This window comes from Asparagus officinalis, chromosome 4, assembly GCF_001876935.1.
Source record: "Asparagus officinalis chromosome 4, Aspof.V1, whole genome shotgun sequence".
Classification (NCBI taxonomy): Eukaryota; Viridiplantae; Streptophyta; class Magnoliopsida; order Asparagales; family Asparagaceae; genus Asparagus; species Asparagus officinalis.
In genome coordinates this window covers 56,428,583-56,448,158 of record NC_033797.1, presented here as the reverse complement: position 1 = coordinate 56,448,158, position 19,576 = coordinate 56,428,583, and the positions used below count along the sequence as shown (strand labels likewise).

Below are 19,576 nucleotides of genomic sequence, written 5' to 3'. Positions count from 1 at the left end.
ATCCATGGACCATGCAAGATGATATAAAATATATAACTTAATCAACATTAAGAAATATGCATACAATTACATAGGGATTATCCCAACTCAAATAGGACTATCATGCTTCTAACATACAATTACATTAGTTTTTTTTTTGTCTACAATTACATTAGTTGTAAACAAGTGTTTTGCAATTTATACAAGTGTTTTTACTCCTAAAAACTTATGAACCAAAAATCATAGTTGTAAACAAGTGTTTTGCAATTTATACAAGTGTTTTTACTCCTAAAAACTTATGAACCAAAAATCATATTTTTGAATATTTATACAAGTGTTTTTACTCCTAAAAACTTATGAACCAAAAATCATATTTTTGAATCAATGACTAGTGTAACTCATTACAAAGAACATACAACTACATTAGCTGTAATCAAGTGTTTTGCAATTTATGCAAGTGTTTTTACTCCTAAAACTTATGAACCAAAAATCACATTTTTGAATCAACGACTAGTATAACTCATTACAAAACAAATTGAATAAATTAACTAGTTTCATTAAAACATCTTTTAATTAAACTAGTAATTACAAGCAAGTACAAAGTCCTCTATGAGTTAGATATACATGCAAAGATTCAATTAGATGGAACCATGGCTCTGATACCATGTTGAAAATTCGTGCTAAATACATGCAAAATACGTAACGGAAGACTATATGTATAATAATATTAAGCATATAGAGAGCATGAAAAACAAGCTAGAACCATCCTAATTTAATCTAACATGATCCCTATAAAAAAAAGAGAGCAACCAAGAGCTTTGAAGGCTTACTTTCGTAGCGTGATTCGATGGTAGATCGAACAACCCCTAGCTCTTTATCCTTGTTGTTGTAAACCTCCTTGTAGTGGATCTCCAAGTCTTCAAGTGAGCTTGATAAAATCAGAGTCTTCTTAAGACACAAGGTAAGATATCTATCACTGGGTATTTTAAAATCCTACTACTTCCTCTTACTTAAATATTGCTAGAGTTTAATAAGAGGATAGCTCTCTTTTATTCTCTTATGAAAAAAATCACTTAGCTAATTTTTCGTTAATCTTTCCATAAGAAAGAGAGCTCATATATATAGAGTGAGATATGTCATGACTCATCTCATGAGTCATGCCATGAGTCATCTAAATGTAATGATTCCTTTCATGAGTCATGCAATGACTCATCTCATGAGTCATGCAAAGAGTCATGAAGAATCAAAACTATGTGCTAAAATCATATGCCCAAACCATACCACCTTAATGGCTCATCTCATGACTCATTGATCAAGGTATAATGAAGTGTGTCTTTTATAAATAAAAATATCACATCAATACAGTGTTTCATAAATACGGTATTACGTAATTTTTTTAATCATTAACTAATAAGTCATCATATGATCAAAAAAAATCAATGAGTTGATCAAAAGTCAACTGTTGACCAAAAAGTTAATCAGTTGACTAAAAGTTAACTTTATGGAAAAAATACTAGAATTCATTTCTTAAGCACATAGCATTCTGATTTTACCGATACATATAACCGTTTATGTGTATCCGGTAAAAATCATATATGTGTATCAATCATACGCATTAACTCTATAAATTATATTTCATAGGATTCAAGTACGCACTTGGTGTGACTCTAGGGCCCAACTTAAGACTCGATAGTGGATCATATCCAAAAGTACAACAGATGTGCTAGCTACATATGAAGACTACCCGAGTATAAGTTATGATAAATATCTATAAGATGCTTACATAATTTTATCAGAATCACTCAATGATAATACCGTACAGTTCAATCTCTTCGTCAAACCATGTTAAACTATAGAGCCTAGGGTATGAAAAACTGTCAAACCCTAATAGCTCGATTAGTGTTTATTGATATTAAACTCATAACATTTAAGATCAAACTGACACTCAGTTTATCTTATTTAACTTGGCCAAGTATTTCCAGACTATAGTTATATTAAATAATCTTATGACATCAACCCCCTTATACTGGGAGAGACGAATCTCATCTTGGCATCTCAATATCTACTTATGTCTCGGGATGCATCCAACAAGAACCGTTATGCACAACTCAATGAGAACTGTGATTAAGTAAAAGTCTAAGTACACCTATATTGATATGTAAGATATTGCACTGATGCCTCAGGTCAAGAGACTACTTTGTACTATATCACTTTAGAACTTCTATTTGACTGTTAAGTATAATTACCAACTAGACGTTCTCAGTGAGTCGTTCAGTCAACTCATTCACTAATGAGTCACCTGTATACTATATCTTGATGTATCACATCAATTATCCAAGAGATGGATCATCATCCTACCCAAAAAGAAATAGAGTATACACTAGTCTTCCCAAAGTGATAAAGTCTCATTTCAACACTTCATCGACTAGGAACATTTTAGAATATACATTTGTGACAAATCAGATCTCTTCATTACGATCATATGCGAAATGTCTGATAGTCTAGTATCATTCTAAGGACTTTATCTATATTAACATATCAGATAAATACTGACCAAAATAGTATACATTTTGAACAACGATGTTATATTCATATAGGTCCTGTTACAATATACAATTATTGCCTACAGGGCACCTATATCTAACACTTTTATGGTCTTGAGATGACCGAAACTACTTCTACTGCTACGCTATTGCTTTCATAAAGAGTCAGTAGTGATCGAGCCTCTCCTATCTATGGTTACATACAACTAGCAGTAGATGAACCCATGAGTTCAGATAGACCGGTTGAATGTACTAGTGCGGCTTTGATTTTATGAAAAATTCACTATTATGCTTTTCCCAAAGAGGGCTTTAGTGTTCTACCTACTAAGAAAAATAAAAGTCAAAAAATGAATACAATTTGCATGTTTACGTACTAAATCTGGTCTCTCTTTATCTCATAGTTCTCTTAGTTTTCCCAGAAAAAAAAAAGTTTACCCACGTTTAACATTTATTGTTTCTCTCAACCTCTTCCTTCAGACTGTATATTGTTTGTAAAGTATCATGGGATGCAGCAACCTGCAAGCTGTGTTCTGCATTTGTTTTTAAGCTGTCTTGTATAATTTCATACAATATAATGCGCATGTTTGATTAATTGAGAGTGTGAGAGTCTTTGTTTATTTTGGAGTCGTAAACCCTGTATGTTACTAATGCTAAAGAGTGTCAGTTACAGAGGTTAACAATTTCTTTGTATCGATTTCTATGTTAGTTTTATGTTCCTCTTAGAAGTTTATAATTTATAATGTCAACTCCCATCTTACCTTGCAGGGTAGCAGATTGGGTATAACTACTGTGATATCTACTGATTCAATACGCCACATGATGAGAAGTTTTGTGGATGAAAGTGAGAATCCTCTCCTTTGGGCCTCAACATATAATGCTGGTGAATACTTAGATCCAGTGGCAGTTGCTGAAGCCAAGGCAAAAAGAAAAGCACGAAAACAAGCTGGTATTCCCCGGGCAAGGCTTAAGGAAGAGTCACTTGGTTGTGCTTCAAATGAAAAACTTGATGGTAGATCCATAGACGGGGGACCTGGTAACGAGTTTATTGGCAAGAAACAAATGGCTATTGAGGGGTTCAAGGCGCAGAGTGAAATGGTCATTGAAAGCCTTGACCGGTTGATAACTGCATGGGAAGACAGAAAAGAATCTGTTGTTGTTGAAGGTGTCCACTTAAGTCTCAACTTTGTGGTGGGTGTTTGTTCTGGAATAGTCTCTATTGTTTTCCTCTTACAATCTATTCTCTGCACGATATAGACCGAGGTGACCAGTAAATTTAGTAAAGCTACATTTTATTAACTGTTTATATCCGTTTGCAAGTCACAGCGGTGAACCTATATAAAGAAACCTTAGAAATAACTATTAAGTCCAAACAAGCCCTATTAAGTTTCATATTTCATTCTTCCAACTTGGAAAATTCAGGTTGCATTATAATATGTATCTTGTTTTCTGGAGATTCTTTATTACTTAATATCATAATTTCAATTTCGCTTAATGCTCTTTGGCTTGACAAATAGCTATCCAGTTGCATGTTAATGAGAACAGGGGCAATCTACTTCTGGTCCCAAGAATAATCCCAGTTCCTTATGATTCTCAGAAGTACTCACACTATCTTGCAGTACATAGTCTTTGTAACTTTAAATATAACCAGTATCTCCAAAAGTAGGTAGGCAATGGAGCGGATAAGCCAATGGGACAATTGGTTGAGGAGCCCTATCATGCTTTTCTTCAAGCCATCTCCTTCCATTATTGAAATCTCTGCATATTACATGAAGTTTTCATTGACCTATCTATCTAAAGTAGGGATCTGCATATCTCTAGCCGTTTTAAATTACAATTATTGGAAAATAGGACAAAAAGGAGGAACTTTAACTTATGACTATCCCATTGGCAGTATCAGGGCAAGTTTGGTCGTAGGAATTGATATGTAATTTTCCTTGTGGCACACACCATCGCCTACTTAATTCTCCTTACTAGTATTTAATGTGTTTTTTGTGTTGATTTTGTCTTCTAGATGGGGTTGATGAAAAGGCATCCTTCAATAGTACCATTCATGATCTACATTCAAAATGAGGACAAGCACATGGAGAGGTTTGCTGTACGTGCAAAATATATGACGTTGGACCCTGCAAAAAATAAGTATGTTAAATACCTGCGCAATATCAGATCAATTCAGGAGTATCTCTGCAATCGTGCTGATAAGCATCTTGTGCCAAAGATAAATAACACGAATGTTGACCGAAGTGTGGCAACAATTCATGCCACTGTCTTCAGCTGCCTACGGAGGCGAGAGGCAGGAGATCAGCTATATGATCCAGCCACAAACACAGTGCCTGTAATATATGAAGAGTATAGAAATCAGTGTGTTGCTAATTCAGTGGGTTCAAAAGGAATGTTTCAATTAATTCAGAGGTTGGGATCCTCAAGGAATTTAATGGCTGTACTTAATACAGATGGTTCTGTTGCTAAGGCTTGGCCAGTGAGGCCAGCAGATGGTGCCAACATGCCTATGTCAAGCAAAGCAGTGGGAAGCTGTGTGCAGAGTCCCATGTACGGTCCCTTACAAATTGGGAAAGCAGAACCAGTTAATCTCCAGTTTGGTAAGTTTGGTATCAGTGCTTGGCCTAGTGATACTGGTGGCAGCAGTCATAGTGGAAGCATGGATGACTACTGGGCTGATGGTAATGATAATGGTAGTAGATATTTTTCTTCGTCTTGCAGCTCACCAAGGATATCAGAAGGAACAACGAAAGAGGTAATCTTGCTTTATTACTTGCAATGAAATTTATAAATTTCCTAGAATATCACATAGCATCTTTCTTTGCTTGCTTCTGATGGTATTCCAAACATTTCCATCTCTTGAATGGTTAATGACTATGAGCTGTTAAAATGCTGGTTTGGTTTGCCTCGTATTTAATATGGTGGGTGCAATATTAGCACTTAACTTCTCTAGATAGAAACTGTTTGTCATCACTAGGATCCACACTGAGGCAAGCACCAGAGTGAACTATAGCTCTCAACATCTTCTCCCTATGTGATTTTGCAATTTGTGGGAAATTTATAATACCACATTTTCATTTGTATGTTTTGTTTTAGCTGTAATATTGATTTTTTTTTTCTTTTACACTCTTCTGATAAATATGTCAAAGCCACATCTAATGTTGTAATTTCTCTTCACCTCTATGACTTCCTAGCTCCTCATCTTTGCTTTATTTTATATGCTATGAATGATAAGCTGTCAGTGACGGATTCAAATTAATCTTTCAGTAATTATTAGGAACATCTAGTTCTATCCTTTCTGTATGATGGCAGTGATTATTTCTGTCTAAATGAGTCATTTTTCAGTTCGCTTTTGATAAGTTTGTTTATGATTTAGTTATATGTCCATTAAGCTGACTAGTCTTTGCCACTTTCAGCCTATGGAGGAATTGTCTGTATCTGGCAGCGAAGAAGAAGATGATGATCTACCTGAGGTTGACAGTGATGAGGATCCGAGTGATGCTAAGGAGGGAATAAATGAAGAGGTGAGGAATTCAGACACTGTAACATCATAATTATTGAAAATGCAGTAGAATACCTAAAATTTGTGTCAGGAGTTAAAGTGATGTGTGGCTAGTTTGTCTAAGATAGCATTATTTTATTTTCAAGGAAGAGCTCAAGGATAGCATCTCAGGTTATTTCACAAGATCCATTACTTACTCCCTTGGGGTTTGACTAGGTGTAGTGAAGCAATCGCAACCTTAGCTACTACTTCGGACTAGTGGAATAGTCTTTGAATCTGAATAATGTTAGAACAGCCAAGAAAAAAATGCTTCTGAAGATCTGGACCGACCACTTTAATTTGATTGCATAAGTCAGGTTCCACCTATATTAATAATAACTACAGAGTCCTTTTTATTTGATTTGTTTTTAAAATCTGCTATTTAAAATTTCAAACTTTTTGTTGACATATTAGTATTATTAGGGACTTATTTGTAAGATTTGTAGGGGCCTATATAAAGCCCAAGAGATATCATAATGAATTAGGGTTTTCATTTCTTCATGGTGAGAGACCGGAGAACAATGTGGAGAAATCCATTTCTGTATCGATTCCTTGGGAGGGCGAATTGGTTGAGGAGGAGTTGGTTGGTATCAGAGCCGGCTGCCTCCCCTCTTCTCTCCTAGCCGCCGCCCCCCTCCCGCCCACTTCACGGGCCCGCCACAGAACCCCCCAGGACCGCCCCACTTCGCTGACCTCTCCTCTCCTCTGCCCTGATTCCCGTAATCGAACCCCCTGACCCCCTGAACCCGCGATCGCCCTGACAGCGAGCCCCCCCCCGCTGTTGTTTTTTTTCGAATCCCAAACACCGCCCCCCCCTGTTTTTCCGAGTGCCCAACAGCCCCCCCCCCACTCAACCTTTGCGCGGAGAACTCGATCTCCCCCCTGAACCCCGAGCCCCCCCCCCTGTCAGCGAACCCCCCTGAAACCCTCCCCTGACCAGCGAAGCCCCCCCCCCTGTTTTTCAGATCCCAAGCCAGCCCCCCCTGTTTTGTTTTTTTTCCCGATCCCCAAACAGCCCCCCCCCCCCTGTTTTTCCGATCCCAAACAGCCCCCCCCCCCCTCAGACCTTTGCCGCCGCTTGCTGCGCTATGCTGGACCTCGAGTTTGGCATGGGTTCCCTTGACTCAGTCCTCGAACTGATGACAGGAAGAGTTTATATCTCACATCGATGAGATATATAACTGGTTTTGATTCTTGTTTCCTCTGAGATACGAGAATTTGTTTGAGCTCCTACTCTTGTTGTGCAGCAGAGGTGCTGCCGAAATTTTCACTGCACACAACAAGGGTTGGAAGAGTAGGTGACCAAATGTTAGTTCTGAAGCTTGTTCGATGGAGGAGATCATCAAGAAGTTGAACCCTATGGAGGTGTTAACTTTGATGAAGCTGATGAAGTTGTCGGTTGGTGAGAGCGCGACAAAATCATCGAAGAAGTTGGAGCTTCCGACCATCGATCTGAAGCTTGATGGACCGAGTACGTACCTGAGCTGGTCGCGACGGGTGAGATACACCCTTGCAGGGAGGAACCTGGAGGGTTACTTGACAGGAGAGGCGACAGAACCGGAGGAGGACTCGGAGGGAAGAGATGAGTGGAAGACCACTCATATGTTGGTGTACATCTGGCTTCTCAACTCGTTGGTCCCGACGATCGCCGCCACGGTAGATGGCATTGAGAAGGTGAAGGACGTCTGAGAGAAGTTAAGAAGGACGTATGATGGAGTAGGGAATAACCTGCGGGTATTCCAGATTAAAGGAGAGATCGACGTCACAGTCCAGGGTGAAAGGACTGTACAGGAATATGCTACAGAGTTGGAACGCCTGTGGCTGGATTATGATCATTTCTCTCCCCGGGCTAGCTGCAAGGACCCGGGATGTAAAGAGCGGGAGGCCTTTCTACAAGAGAGGACTATGGTGTTTCTTAAAGGATTGACATCAGAGTTCGCTCAGCGAATTGCATTGCTCCTAGCTCAGCCGAAGATTCCCACGCTTGAGGAGGCTATCTCTGCTATGATCCAGGAGGAGACTCGCATTCGGCTGCAGGCGGGGACAGGTGGACTTCCTGTGGTGAAGTCAGCACTGACAGCCTCTAGCAACACTGGATCTAGGAGAGAGACTCGACAGTGCTATAACTGCGGTGCGGTGGGTCATCTACGGCATGCTTGCACCAAGCCATCCAAGGATGGAGATTCGGGTGGACGTGGACAGTTCGGAGGTCGTGGTCGTGGCCGTGGGGGTCGACGTGGTGGAAGAGGAGCAGGGAATCGGGCAAATCTGACAGTAGCAGAAGAAGAAGAAGCTGAGGTGGTCTTTACAGAGGAGGATCGTGCTCTCCTCACGATACTCAGGAAAAAACAGCAAGTAGCAGGGGATGGAGATTTGAGGAATGGGACTGCGGAGGCATCTACTTCGTTCTTCGTCAGAGGCAACACTGCTACCTATGCTCATCCGAACAAAGGTACTGATGACATACATGCTCTTGCTTCTATGTCTCCCGACAGATCATCAGAGTGGATAGTCGACTCCGGTGCATCTCGCCATGTGACAGGTAATGCTAGTGAGTTCTCATCATATACTCACTTAGCATCGCCTGATAGTATTCAAACAGCTGATGGTACATTTCAGCCGGTGGTTGGTAAGGGTACAGTCGATTGTACTGGTTCTGTAACTTTATCCAATGTTTTGCATGCTCCTTCCTTTCCAGTCAATCTTTTGTCCATTAGTTCTATCATCCTCCAACTAAAATGCATCGTCTCTTTTGATATTCCCAAGGTAATCTTCCAGGAGAAGGGGACAGGGCGGAGACTTGGGACTGGCACATGGCGTAGTGGACTGTGGTATCTGGATCGTGAAGGGCTGGATTCAGCATTGGTGTCAGTCATAGAGGAAGCAGGAGTAGGATCTAAAATGAGTGCTGAAAATGAGTTAATGCTCCATCACCAGCGTTTGGGACACTCATCCTTTAGTGTTTTAGGTAGATTGTATCCTTCTTTATTTGAGAAAGCAAATAAACAAAAACTTGTGTGTGATGCATGTGAGTTTGGAAAGCTTACTAGAAGCTCTTATGTTAGTTCTGGTCATAGAAGTTCTCATGCATTTGACCTGGTACATTCAGATGTTTGGGGGCCTTGTTCCACAAGTTCTATGAATGGATACAAATATTTTGTTACATTTATTGATTGCTTCTCTCGTGTTACTTGGTTATACCTGATGAAGAATAAGAGTGATGTGTTTGGGTGCTTCCAAAATTTTCATAAGACTGTTCAGACTCAATACGGAGCAGTGGTGAAAGTATTGAGGTCAGATAATGGGACAGAGTATACCAACAGAGCCCTTGAAGAATATTTGTCAGCTCAAGGAATACATCACCAGACAACCTGTCCATACACACCAGCACAGAATGGGGTAGCGGAAAGGAAGAACAGACATCTTTTAGAGGTTGCTAGAAGCATGATGATCTCTATGAATGTCCCAGAGACATTATGGGGACAAGCAGTATTGACCGCAGCAGCGTTGATCAACAGAATGCCCTCGAGAGTGCTGGATTGGAAGTCTCCGTGTGAGATATTGAAAGGAGATAATGGTGGGATCCTTCCACTCAAAGTGTTTGGCTGTGTGTGTTTTGTGAAGGACAACAGGCCGTCTGTCGGGAAGCTTGCCCCTAGAGCTGTGAAGTGTATCTTTGTGGGATATTCTGCTACTCAGAAGGGATATGTTTGCTGGAGCCCGGTGGAAAAAAGGTTGTTTGTGAGCATGGATGTGCACTTTCGAGAACTCGAGTCATATTACACCCGGGAGGGCGAATTGGTTGAGGAGGAGTTGGTTGAGGAGGAGCCGGAGAATCACGAAGAAAAGGAACAAGAGACAAGAGGTGTTAGGCCCACTGTTCAGGGGGAGCTACTAACCTATAGTAGGAAGGGCAAACAAATTGGAGAAACAGTACCTACAGTGCCACTAGTGCTGCCAAGTCTCTTGCCAAAGCCCACCCCGACTCCTGAAATACCTACACCACCACCAATTTCATCCCAAGGTGATAACATTCCTACTGATAACATTCCTCTCCCTACTCCTCCCACACCAATATCAGTACGGAGGACTACTCGCAGTAATGCGGGACATCCTCCCGATAGATATGGTTGGGATCTTGCCCAGTATGTATCATATTCTAGTATCCACCCTGCATATGGAGCATTCATTGCATCATTGGACTCTGTTACTGTACCTAACAATTGGCAGGTTGCTAAGAAGGACCCAAAATGGAAAGCGGCTATGCACGAGGAGCTAGGAGCTCTAGAGAAGAACCGCACTTGGGAGCTAGTAAAGTTACCAGAAGGAAAGAGAGCAGTTGGATGCAAGTGGGTCTTCACTGTGAAGCAGAATCCAGATGGACAAGTTGAGCGCTACAAGGCTCGCCTGGTGGCAAAAGGGTATAGTCAGACATATGGCATCGATTATGATGAGACTTTTGCACCGGTGGCGAAGATGAGCACTGTTCGGACCTTAATCTCTCTGGCAGTAAATGGTGGATGGAAGCTACACCAACTAGATGTGAAGAATGCATTTCTTCATGGAGATCTAGTGGAGGAGGTATACATGGAGATACCACCAGGATTTGGTACAGATCAGACAGTGGGAAAGGTCTGCAGATTGAAGAAGTCTCTCTATGGTCTGAAGCAATCTCCCCGTGCTTGGTTCGACAGATTCAGAAGGGCTATGATTGGTATGGGATACCAACAGATCAACGCCGACCATACAGTGTTCTTTCGACGGAGTGGAGGCCACATTACTATGCTTGCGGTATATGTGGATGATATGATTATTACAGGGGATGATGAGAAGGAGATTGCCCAACTCAAAGTGAGACTGGGTAAGGAATTTGAGGTGAAAGATCTTGGCTTGCTTAGATACTTTCTTGGAATAGAGATAGCTCGAGGAGCGGAAGGGATCATCCTATCCCAGAGAAAGTATGCACTGGATCTTCTCAAAGAGACAGGAATGTTAGGGTGCAAACCTGCAACTACACCGATCGACCAGAGGTTCAAGCTAGGTGCTGAGGCTGGAGAACCAGTTGATCGTGACAGATATCAGAGGTTGGTGGGAAGGCTGATCTATTTGAGTCACACACGTCCTGATATCTCCTTTGCAGTAAGCGTGGTGAGTCGCTACATGCACGATCCGAGGAAGGGTCATATGGACGCTGTGTACCAGATTCTGAGATATTTAAAGAGTGCCCCCGGAAAGGGGCTGATATTCAGAAAGAATGGACATGTGAACATCGAGGGTTATTGCGACTCTGACTGGGCTAGCTGTGCTGATGACAGGAGGTCCACCTCAGGATATTGCATCTTTATAGGAGGTAACTTAGTCTCGTGGAAGAGCAAGAAGCAGTCAGTGGTGGCGAGATCGACAGCCGAGGCAGAGTATAGAGCTATGGCCTTAGGAGTTGCTGAGTTGCTATGGTTGAAGAGTATGCTGGTGGAGCTGAAGCTGGATCAAGGAGATAAGATGAAGTTATGGTGTGACAACAAGTCAGCTATAAGTATTGCCAACAACCCAGTGCAGCATGATAGAACCAAACACATCGAGATCGATAGGTTCTTCATCAAAGAGAAGTTGGATAGTGGACTACTGGAGCTAAGTCATGTTTCGACTAAGGACCAGGCAGCAGATTGTCTGACTAAAGGACTCAACTCAGTAGATATGATTAGAGGGTGTGACAAGATGGGCTTAATAGATATCTTTCGCCCATCTTGAGGAGGAGTGTTGACATATTAGTATTATTAGGGACTTATTTGTAAGATTTGTAGGGGCCTATATAAAGCCCAAGAGATATCATAATGAATTAGGGTTTTCATTTCTTCACTTTTCACTTAAAAACCTTACATAACCATGCCATAAAGAAAATTCATCCATGATGTACATGTGCGCATTTGATGGTGGGAAAATATCCTTTTAGTATAAAGAGGAGAGAGTTCTACGTGGCATAATGATGTTGTTTCCTATGTTGGTTAATTTAATGCCAGAAGTCTTCTGTGTGATCATTCAAGTGGAAACCTTTTCCTAGTTATATCAGGCAACCGTAATTACCTGCAACATGCTGTTAAATAATTTTTAATGCCTATAGAGTATCCTGAATAGTTCAGCTCTCTTTAATTCTCTCAGAGTGGTGCTAGTATTTATGTGCATATATTTCCATCCTTATTACAAGCATTGTGATATTCTCTTAACTTTAAGAACGTATTTGAGAAAAAAAACTTCTATAGCTCACTGCTCCTCTGGAAAGGGGTGGAAGTGAACGAATAATTAACAAATAGATCGGTTATTATTCGTCCAACTATTCGATTATCTTCGATTAGATAGCTCATTTAACAATAAATGGGTAACTTTTGTATTTAGTTCAAAATGAATAGAATTTTACCAAATGTATATTCAATTCACTTTATTATTAAATATTCATTTATGTTTTATATTTATTAAATAGTTTTTCCCCTAGAAACCACCTTGAAAATAGGGACATTCTATAGAAACCACATTTGATTTAAAATTTATACACAAACCACCGTTGAAAGGGTTTTTTTTTTTTGTTACAAGCAACTAGCTAGGCCCACTTTTTAATTAATTTTCTTTGTAATTGTTCCCATCTAACCTCGATTAGGTATCATCTCTCTAATATACTTGGTATTTGACAACTAACTATTATAGCTAAACCGAGAAAAGTTGACTTAAAGTGAATATAGATGGTTGATTGCAATAAAAAACCATCTCAAGGTGGTTTATGTATAAATTGAATCAGGGATGGTTTTCTATAGAATGACCCTATTTTAAAGGTGGTTTCTAGGGGAAAACCATTTCATTAAATGAATAAAAAACCCTTTCATTAAATGGTAGATTAAATATTTTTTAAAATTTTAATTAGTTTAAATTGAGGTATAAACAAGCTATTTAGAGGGGAAATCAACAATTATGATGCTTTGGAGGGTAGATTTACAAATGTATACAATTCGGAGAGATTATATGAGAAACTTTCCAAACAAAATTAAAGGATGAAACTCTGCCAGTCCTAAGGCTCGAACCAAGGTCCATTTGGTTTGGAATAAAAGCCCCTGGCTAAATGGGCTACTGAACTTAGAATTCGAATGCCATGATATTTGATTCTCTTGTTTTCCACCCCTACTCTGGATTATCATGCTGATTATTCATTTTATTCCAATGAATCATGAAGTGTGTCAACTGTCAGCTCTTTAAGTTATATAAGATTTTTTGCTTAATTTTTAATAATTTGGCCTCTTTATTAAATATATTGTTTGAACCTAATGTTTTTAACCTTTTGAGCTCCACATGCTTACATCTCTTTTACGGAAACAACTGGTTCAAATCTCTGTTACTGTATTCAAATCTCTGTTTAGTTTCTTGTAATAAAATATGCCAGGAATTTAAGTGAATGATTTGAATTTTTTTTAAATTATATATATATATATATATATACACCTCACTACCAAACACAAAATTTGTGCTTGGTACCGAGCATACCCATTTTTCTCTTATGAGAAAATTGGGTATGTTTGGTACCAAGCATAAATTTTGTGATTGGTAATGAGGTGTCCTATTCTCATCTACTCATTCCAATTCTCAACCACTCCCCAACCCATGTGAATGTGGGCTCTGATTTCAATGAGTGGAGGGGAATATGCCACCTCACTACCAAGCATACCTATCTCTCTCTCTCTCTCTCTCTATATATATATATGGTTATTGTGGAATCTCATATGTTCTTTAGCCATGTATGCAACAAGTATCGAATTGTTTTTTACATTTATTTAGCCACTCATAGATGTATACTGACTCATGAGTCATGACTAAGAATTCATTCGAAACTTACAGATTTAAAATTGCATCTTAAGTCTGCCTGAAGACATCTCCCTTTTCTGCACTCCTTTACTTGTAGAATAAAATTTTAGAAAAAGGAATGTAAATGCTTGGATTTGTTCGCTTTTATCAGATGGAAGGTTCTGTTGATGAAGAGTCGACCAAGTCCGATGAAGAGTATGAAGACCTGGCCATGCGAGATGGCCTAGAGAAATGAATACTGGTCTGATGATGCCAAGGGGCCTTATAACCTCAATAAACCAACAGTGGAGAAACCTGCATAAATCTAACCGTCAAAAAGCAGAGCACTGGTGATATGAGGGGGAAGTACCTTAAAATCTAGGTTTAGTGAGATGACGTAAACAAATTCAATTGAGGAGTTGTAGAGTGAGAAGACTGAAACTTGAGGGCCTCAGACAGTAGTGAGAGAATGATCTCTTCTTCATGGTTGTAAATGACTGAGCTATTGAAGTTGTTGGTAACTTTATTTTACCTCATTACTGTATCTTTTTTTTTTGGCGTTACTGTGGAGTGAATTCCATGATGTGGACCTGATTATATCCGATCGATGGTCAAGTGCGGGTATGAAAGTTATTACATGCTGATTGAGTCAGATGGATCGAGGTGATACGTATAACATTCTGTGTAATTGAACTTGTCTTTCTTGATATAGGTCAAAGGGAAATATAAGGATCAAATTTCAGACGAATGGCTTCAAAGTTCAAGCTTCTAAGGTCGTGCCCGCTTAAATTTCACGTGTGAAAATATCTTTTGCAATTTTCTGAAAGCCTACAGTTTTTTTTTTTTTTTCAATCATCAAGTTACCAATGTATTCACTACTACTGGTAAGCGGGGAAGAGTGAAGACTTGCTGACGTTGCTTTAAGTTGCAAACTAAAAATAAGGTTCTGAGCATCTTACTAATGTTAAACTGCTCTTTCATCTACATTTAGCTTCATGCTATTGGCAGCTCATTTGCTTGAACACTGACCGCGTTTATTATTATGGTTATTGGCACAGAAAGTACTCCGAAATTGACAATACTACTTTCTGAAATTAACAATACTGTAATAAGTGTCGTTCACCGGAAAAAGGGAAGTAGATGGGCGAAATGTCTGACGCTTTTCTCCGTGTTTTTATGCACTTTTCTCCGTGTTTTTATGCAATCCATAACCTAATCGATGACATTATGTTATGTATCCAGGCTATTTATTACGGTGAAGGGGGAAAACATGGTGCAAACTTCTTAAAAAAGACCAGCAAAAGAGTATAAACTAAAAGGGCTTCAAACAGGACTTTTCTATATGTAAGACATTTCCAAGTGAACTTCTTTTTAAAGCAACCGGACATGTTAACTGATGTATAAAATTTGACTGGCAGAGTTGCCTGTGTTTGCGCATGTGATTCTATCTGCTTCACAAAAGAGAGCCAAAACCACATTCAGCTCACGCATTTCAGCAACAAAAAAAAAAACTAATGAAAAGCATTCATTAGAACCAAGGCATGGGCAAAATTTTCTTAAATTAAGAGAGCGACGTAGCATTGTTCTAGCTTTTTAGCATTGCTCTAGCTTTTTTACAATTCGATCATCCGTTACACTTCATTACAGTTATTACAAGGTCGACAAACCCTTTGTGCACTTAGATGCTATCCATTTACACGCCTTGCTCCTAAATCTTATGCACTAGATATCCCTTCTTATGTCATTAATGCTGCTATTTTTACAAGTCTAATTATAACAAGGCTATACAAAACAAGAAAACACTGAAAACTTAATTCCGACAGGCCTTCACTTTATTTACATGCTAAGGCCATACTGGTCTCTCATTTCCCATTTATGCTGGAAAAAGAAAATCACAGCAGTCTGTGATAAAGCTATCCTCATTATATGTGCAAGGACTCGACCCATCTGTTATAGTTTGTCTCAGGGCGTATATGATTGCATCCCAATGCGCCTTTCTGCAAAATTTAAAAACATGAGTCAAGAGTCAAGAGAGGAAGAATGAGTATTTCTGGCTGAAATTCATTGACGAAGTTGGAGAGAAGAACAAGTACAGAACTAAGATGTTTACCTCCAGCAGTAACCAACTTTTCAACACGAGCTACAATATGTTTCCCATACGTATACTTCTTCAGGGCATTCAAGTGAACTTTGACCCGAGAGAGAATCAGTTCACGATTTTTATCATCACAAGTCTCAAGAACCTTTTGTACAACATAGTTCCCAAACTGATCCTTCATCATCGCCTGAAAATGCATTATACGCATGGCAACAGTAAGATTCTGAAGGTGATTACTTTTATCATGAATGCTTTTATAAACAGCAGCACCTCAAGCAAGCTGGGAGTTCATTTTCAGAGAATATCCTCTTGTGACAGAAACATACATCATTTCAGCAGTTGCAAAAATACAATGCATGCACTATAAATTCTAAAGCTGTATAGATCAAAAGTACAATGAACTCTCTTAATTAGACGACATCAACTAAATATGACAAACAAGTTATGAAGAATACTTGGGAAGAGAGGATATATAGGACATAGATCAAGCTCAGGAGATATAAGGAGAAATAAGGAAGAATCGAGGAATAGTCTGGATACATAGGAAAGAAGAATAACAGTAATCATAGAAACAGAGAATTGATCATAAGAGATAAAAGAATCCTAGAAAATGCAATCAATCCATCCCCAGTTAATTATGCCTCATCATATTCTACACACGAGTATTTGTATGGAACAAATGGATATGAAGTGGTGGCTCTGTTTGCCAAATGAGCTACCGAGAGAGAGCCATTGTAATGAGACCCACCTTGCTAGTCACATTGAAAGGTGTGACCCTCACAACTTTTATCTCTTGATAGCTAATTTTACTAAATAAGCCGCCACCTTATAACCATACACCCACACCCACTCCCCCAAGCACCCTCTCTTCCCCTGCGTCCAACATGGATAGAGATGCTCAGGTGGTAAGAACAACAAAACTATTATTATATCCTCCTTAATTGCTCCCTATCCCAGAATTTTGGGGCAGCTACATGAATCCTATTCTTCTATTCATTTTCATTAAGGGCTATCTCGTATGTTAAACTAACCACTATTATATCCTCCTTAATTCCCCCAGCCAAATTCTATTACGCCTCGTTTGGTACATGGGAATGAATTATAATGGAATGCTCATTCACACTTCTCATTAATGTGTACTAATACAATAATGAGAAATGAGCATTCTGTTCTCATATTTCACTCCAATACATTCCTTGCTTCATTCCATTTTCACTTGACCTAGACTCCCACGTACTCAACAAGATGTTAGAGCTATCTCTGGTGTCTTTTGCTCCATTAATGATAACCTTATCATACTTGCTGTATTTAATGATCTCTGCTGCAGATGGCCAACTAATTTGAACATGCTCATCTGCTGAAAATTCTGCAAACTACATATAGAGATTTGCAAAATACACGTCAAATATGCATCCAACATGATACGGATTACTGATAGAAGCATTTGCACCACATGGTATACATCACACAATAGAATAGCCCTCCATTTTCTTGGGTAGTAGGGAAAAGTTGTTGAGTCGAGGAGCAGTTCGGTCTATAGAATCCTTTGAAGGCAGCAATTAAAACCGCATCCTTTTACAACTTCCATCATTGTTTAAAGACTAGCTATCGAGTACTGACACGTCAGGCAAGTGTAGCCGGAAATACTATCCATTTCGAGGAGTTTTAATTCCAGAACCCTGAGCACAAGAGGCTTACAGGACAGGCCTAAGTAAGAACTCCCACTTCTCTTTGCTTTTGTTCTCCCGTAGTTGCTCTTCATGTAAAAGTAATAATCTAGATCAAAACAGCCAAAATTTCTTTACAACAATAACAGTTAAAATTTCTTCGCAACAATAATAGTTAGATTTTCTTTATGACAATAACAAATAAAATTACTTTACGACATAACATAAGCCAGAGCCTTGTCATATGGTTTAAAGAGATACAAGAGAATAGGGGTGTGCAATCGGTTGGCGGGGTTAGTTTTGGCCAAAATCGGCCAAAAACCGAAATCGCTCTGCCTAGATTCTGGAACCGAACCATACTGCTCACCTTCGGTTTAGTTCGAGTCGGTTTGATCGGGTTGGCTAAGTACATCTGTAACAGCTTCAAGCAGAGATCAAATATATTGGAGCAACTATTTATCAACATAAATGACATAGTTTCACAGTAAAATACTTTTTATTGAAGAGAATATGCAAAGATCCCCACAGTGCTCCAATCGAATCCATAAACTTCATCCATTCGAAGATGGAAACTGGAAAGGGGAAAAAGAAGCAAGAAGCGCCGACCAATGGAGAGGAAGAGTCAGAGATGAGAGATTTCCATTTCTTAAATCTCTCAATGGAAACTACTTAGGATTCCTGGATATTACAAAATCAGTTATGAAAGGAAACCCACATAAATTAAACGCGATTGAACGAAATTTAATTGGCGTTCTCCAGTTTGGACATTGGATGCAGGTTGTGCAATAACTAAAATCCAATACATCCTTCAAACTTCGGTGGTCCGGGCAGTTCTGGTTGAGATTTGCTCAGTCTACTGATCCGTAATCAATTTAGAACTGCACTGAACCGCCAAACACTGGGTAGTTTGGTTGGTTAACTCGGTTCGTACTGAATTGTGCTCATCCCTACAAGGGAACTTGGAGGATTTTGGAGCAAAGCGGGTTTCTGAATTGTGAACATGGATTGGAGTGATGGATTTTATCTTAAATATACCAAATTAATAAAGAAGGATATGAGATTGGGAAGAAAGATAAACTTAAGGGAGAAAGGGGGAAAAAAGAATAACTGGAGATAATTTAGGTAGAAAAGGAAAGGAAGAATATATAGGAAAAAGAAACATAGGAAGGAGACAAGTGGAGATTGAAGAGGAGGTCCTCACTCCTCAGAAAGGGAAGAAGGAACATCAGAATCAATTTGAAACAATCAATTATCAGAAGCTTAAAACCGTTCAACATATGTAACCAAAAATAACCAAACATATAGCAAAATAACAGACACTCTACTAATATTAGGTTACTATCAGAAGTACAGATAGGAAAAATTTTAGGGTTTTTTGTATATATACCCCATAAATCATCAAAATTTACTTGAAAAAAAACCCAAATCACCATCATTGGAAAAAGACAATCCCCATATCAAGCAGCATCAATTATCGAACAGATACAGATAAGGGTAGTTCTACCCTTTCTCAAATAAGCCAACCAGATAAAAACTAAATGTCCGATAATAAACATCCTTTTGATACAGGGGTATTTTCCAACGTTAATGATTTGAGGGGGCATTTTGCAAATATTGATGATTTAAGGATATATACAAAAAATCCATTTAAGTGAAGATAATGTACCACTTCAAATTTTATTTTGATTTATTACTGGGTTAAAATAATTTATAATTCTCCTCTAATTTGAAACCTATATAGAATGTGTATTAGAATCTATAGATGAATCTTCTTTTCACCAATATTACTAACATAATTAGTTGTCATCCAACTTTGGGGGGCAAAATGTTGAAGAAAGAACCATCATGATATCTGCTACGAAAACTATAAAACTTTGTGTTTTGTTTTGTTTGTTTTCTTTTCTTTTCTTTCTTTCTTTTTTTTTTGGGG

The 19,576-nt window shown here is 38.9% G+C and overlaps 2 protein-coding genes across 2 annotated transcripts in view; one reads left to right on the top strand and one right to left on the bottom strand.

Moving 5' to 3' along the window:
• Positions 1 to 14,533, top strand: part of LOC109837495 (P-loop NTPase domain-containing protein LPA1-like) — a 28,668-nt gene extending 14,135 nt beyond the window's left edge. Inside the window, exons 4-7 of the mRNA XM_020405764.1 lie at positions 3,288 to 3,710; positions 4,534 to 5,274; positions 5,936 to 6,043; positions 14,054 to 14,533. Coding sequence (XP_020261353.1) covers positions 3,288 to 3,710; positions 4,534 to 5,274; positions 5,936 to 6,043; positions 14,054 to 14,137 — 1,356 coding nt within the window. The 3' untranslated portion in view covers positions 14,138 to 14,533. The remainder of the gene's footprint in view (positions 1 to 3,287; positions 3,711 to 4,533; positions 5,275 to 5,935; positions 6,044 to 14,053) is intronic.
• The window catches only part of LOC109837494 (pumilio homolog 1-like), a 29,684-nt gene continuing 25,531 nt past the window's right edge, over positions 15,424 to 19,576 (bottom strand). Inside the window, exons 9-10 of the mRNA XM_020405763.1 lie at positions 15,992 to 16,166; positions 15,424 to 15,878 (exon numbers count right to left, since the gene is read on the bottom strand). Coding sequence (XP_020261352.1) covers positions 15,844 to 15,878; positions 15,992 to 16,166 — 210 coding nt within the window. The 3' untranslated portion in view covers positions 15,424 to 15,843. The remainder of the gene's footprint in view (positions 15,879 to 15,991; positions 16,167 to 19,576) is intronic.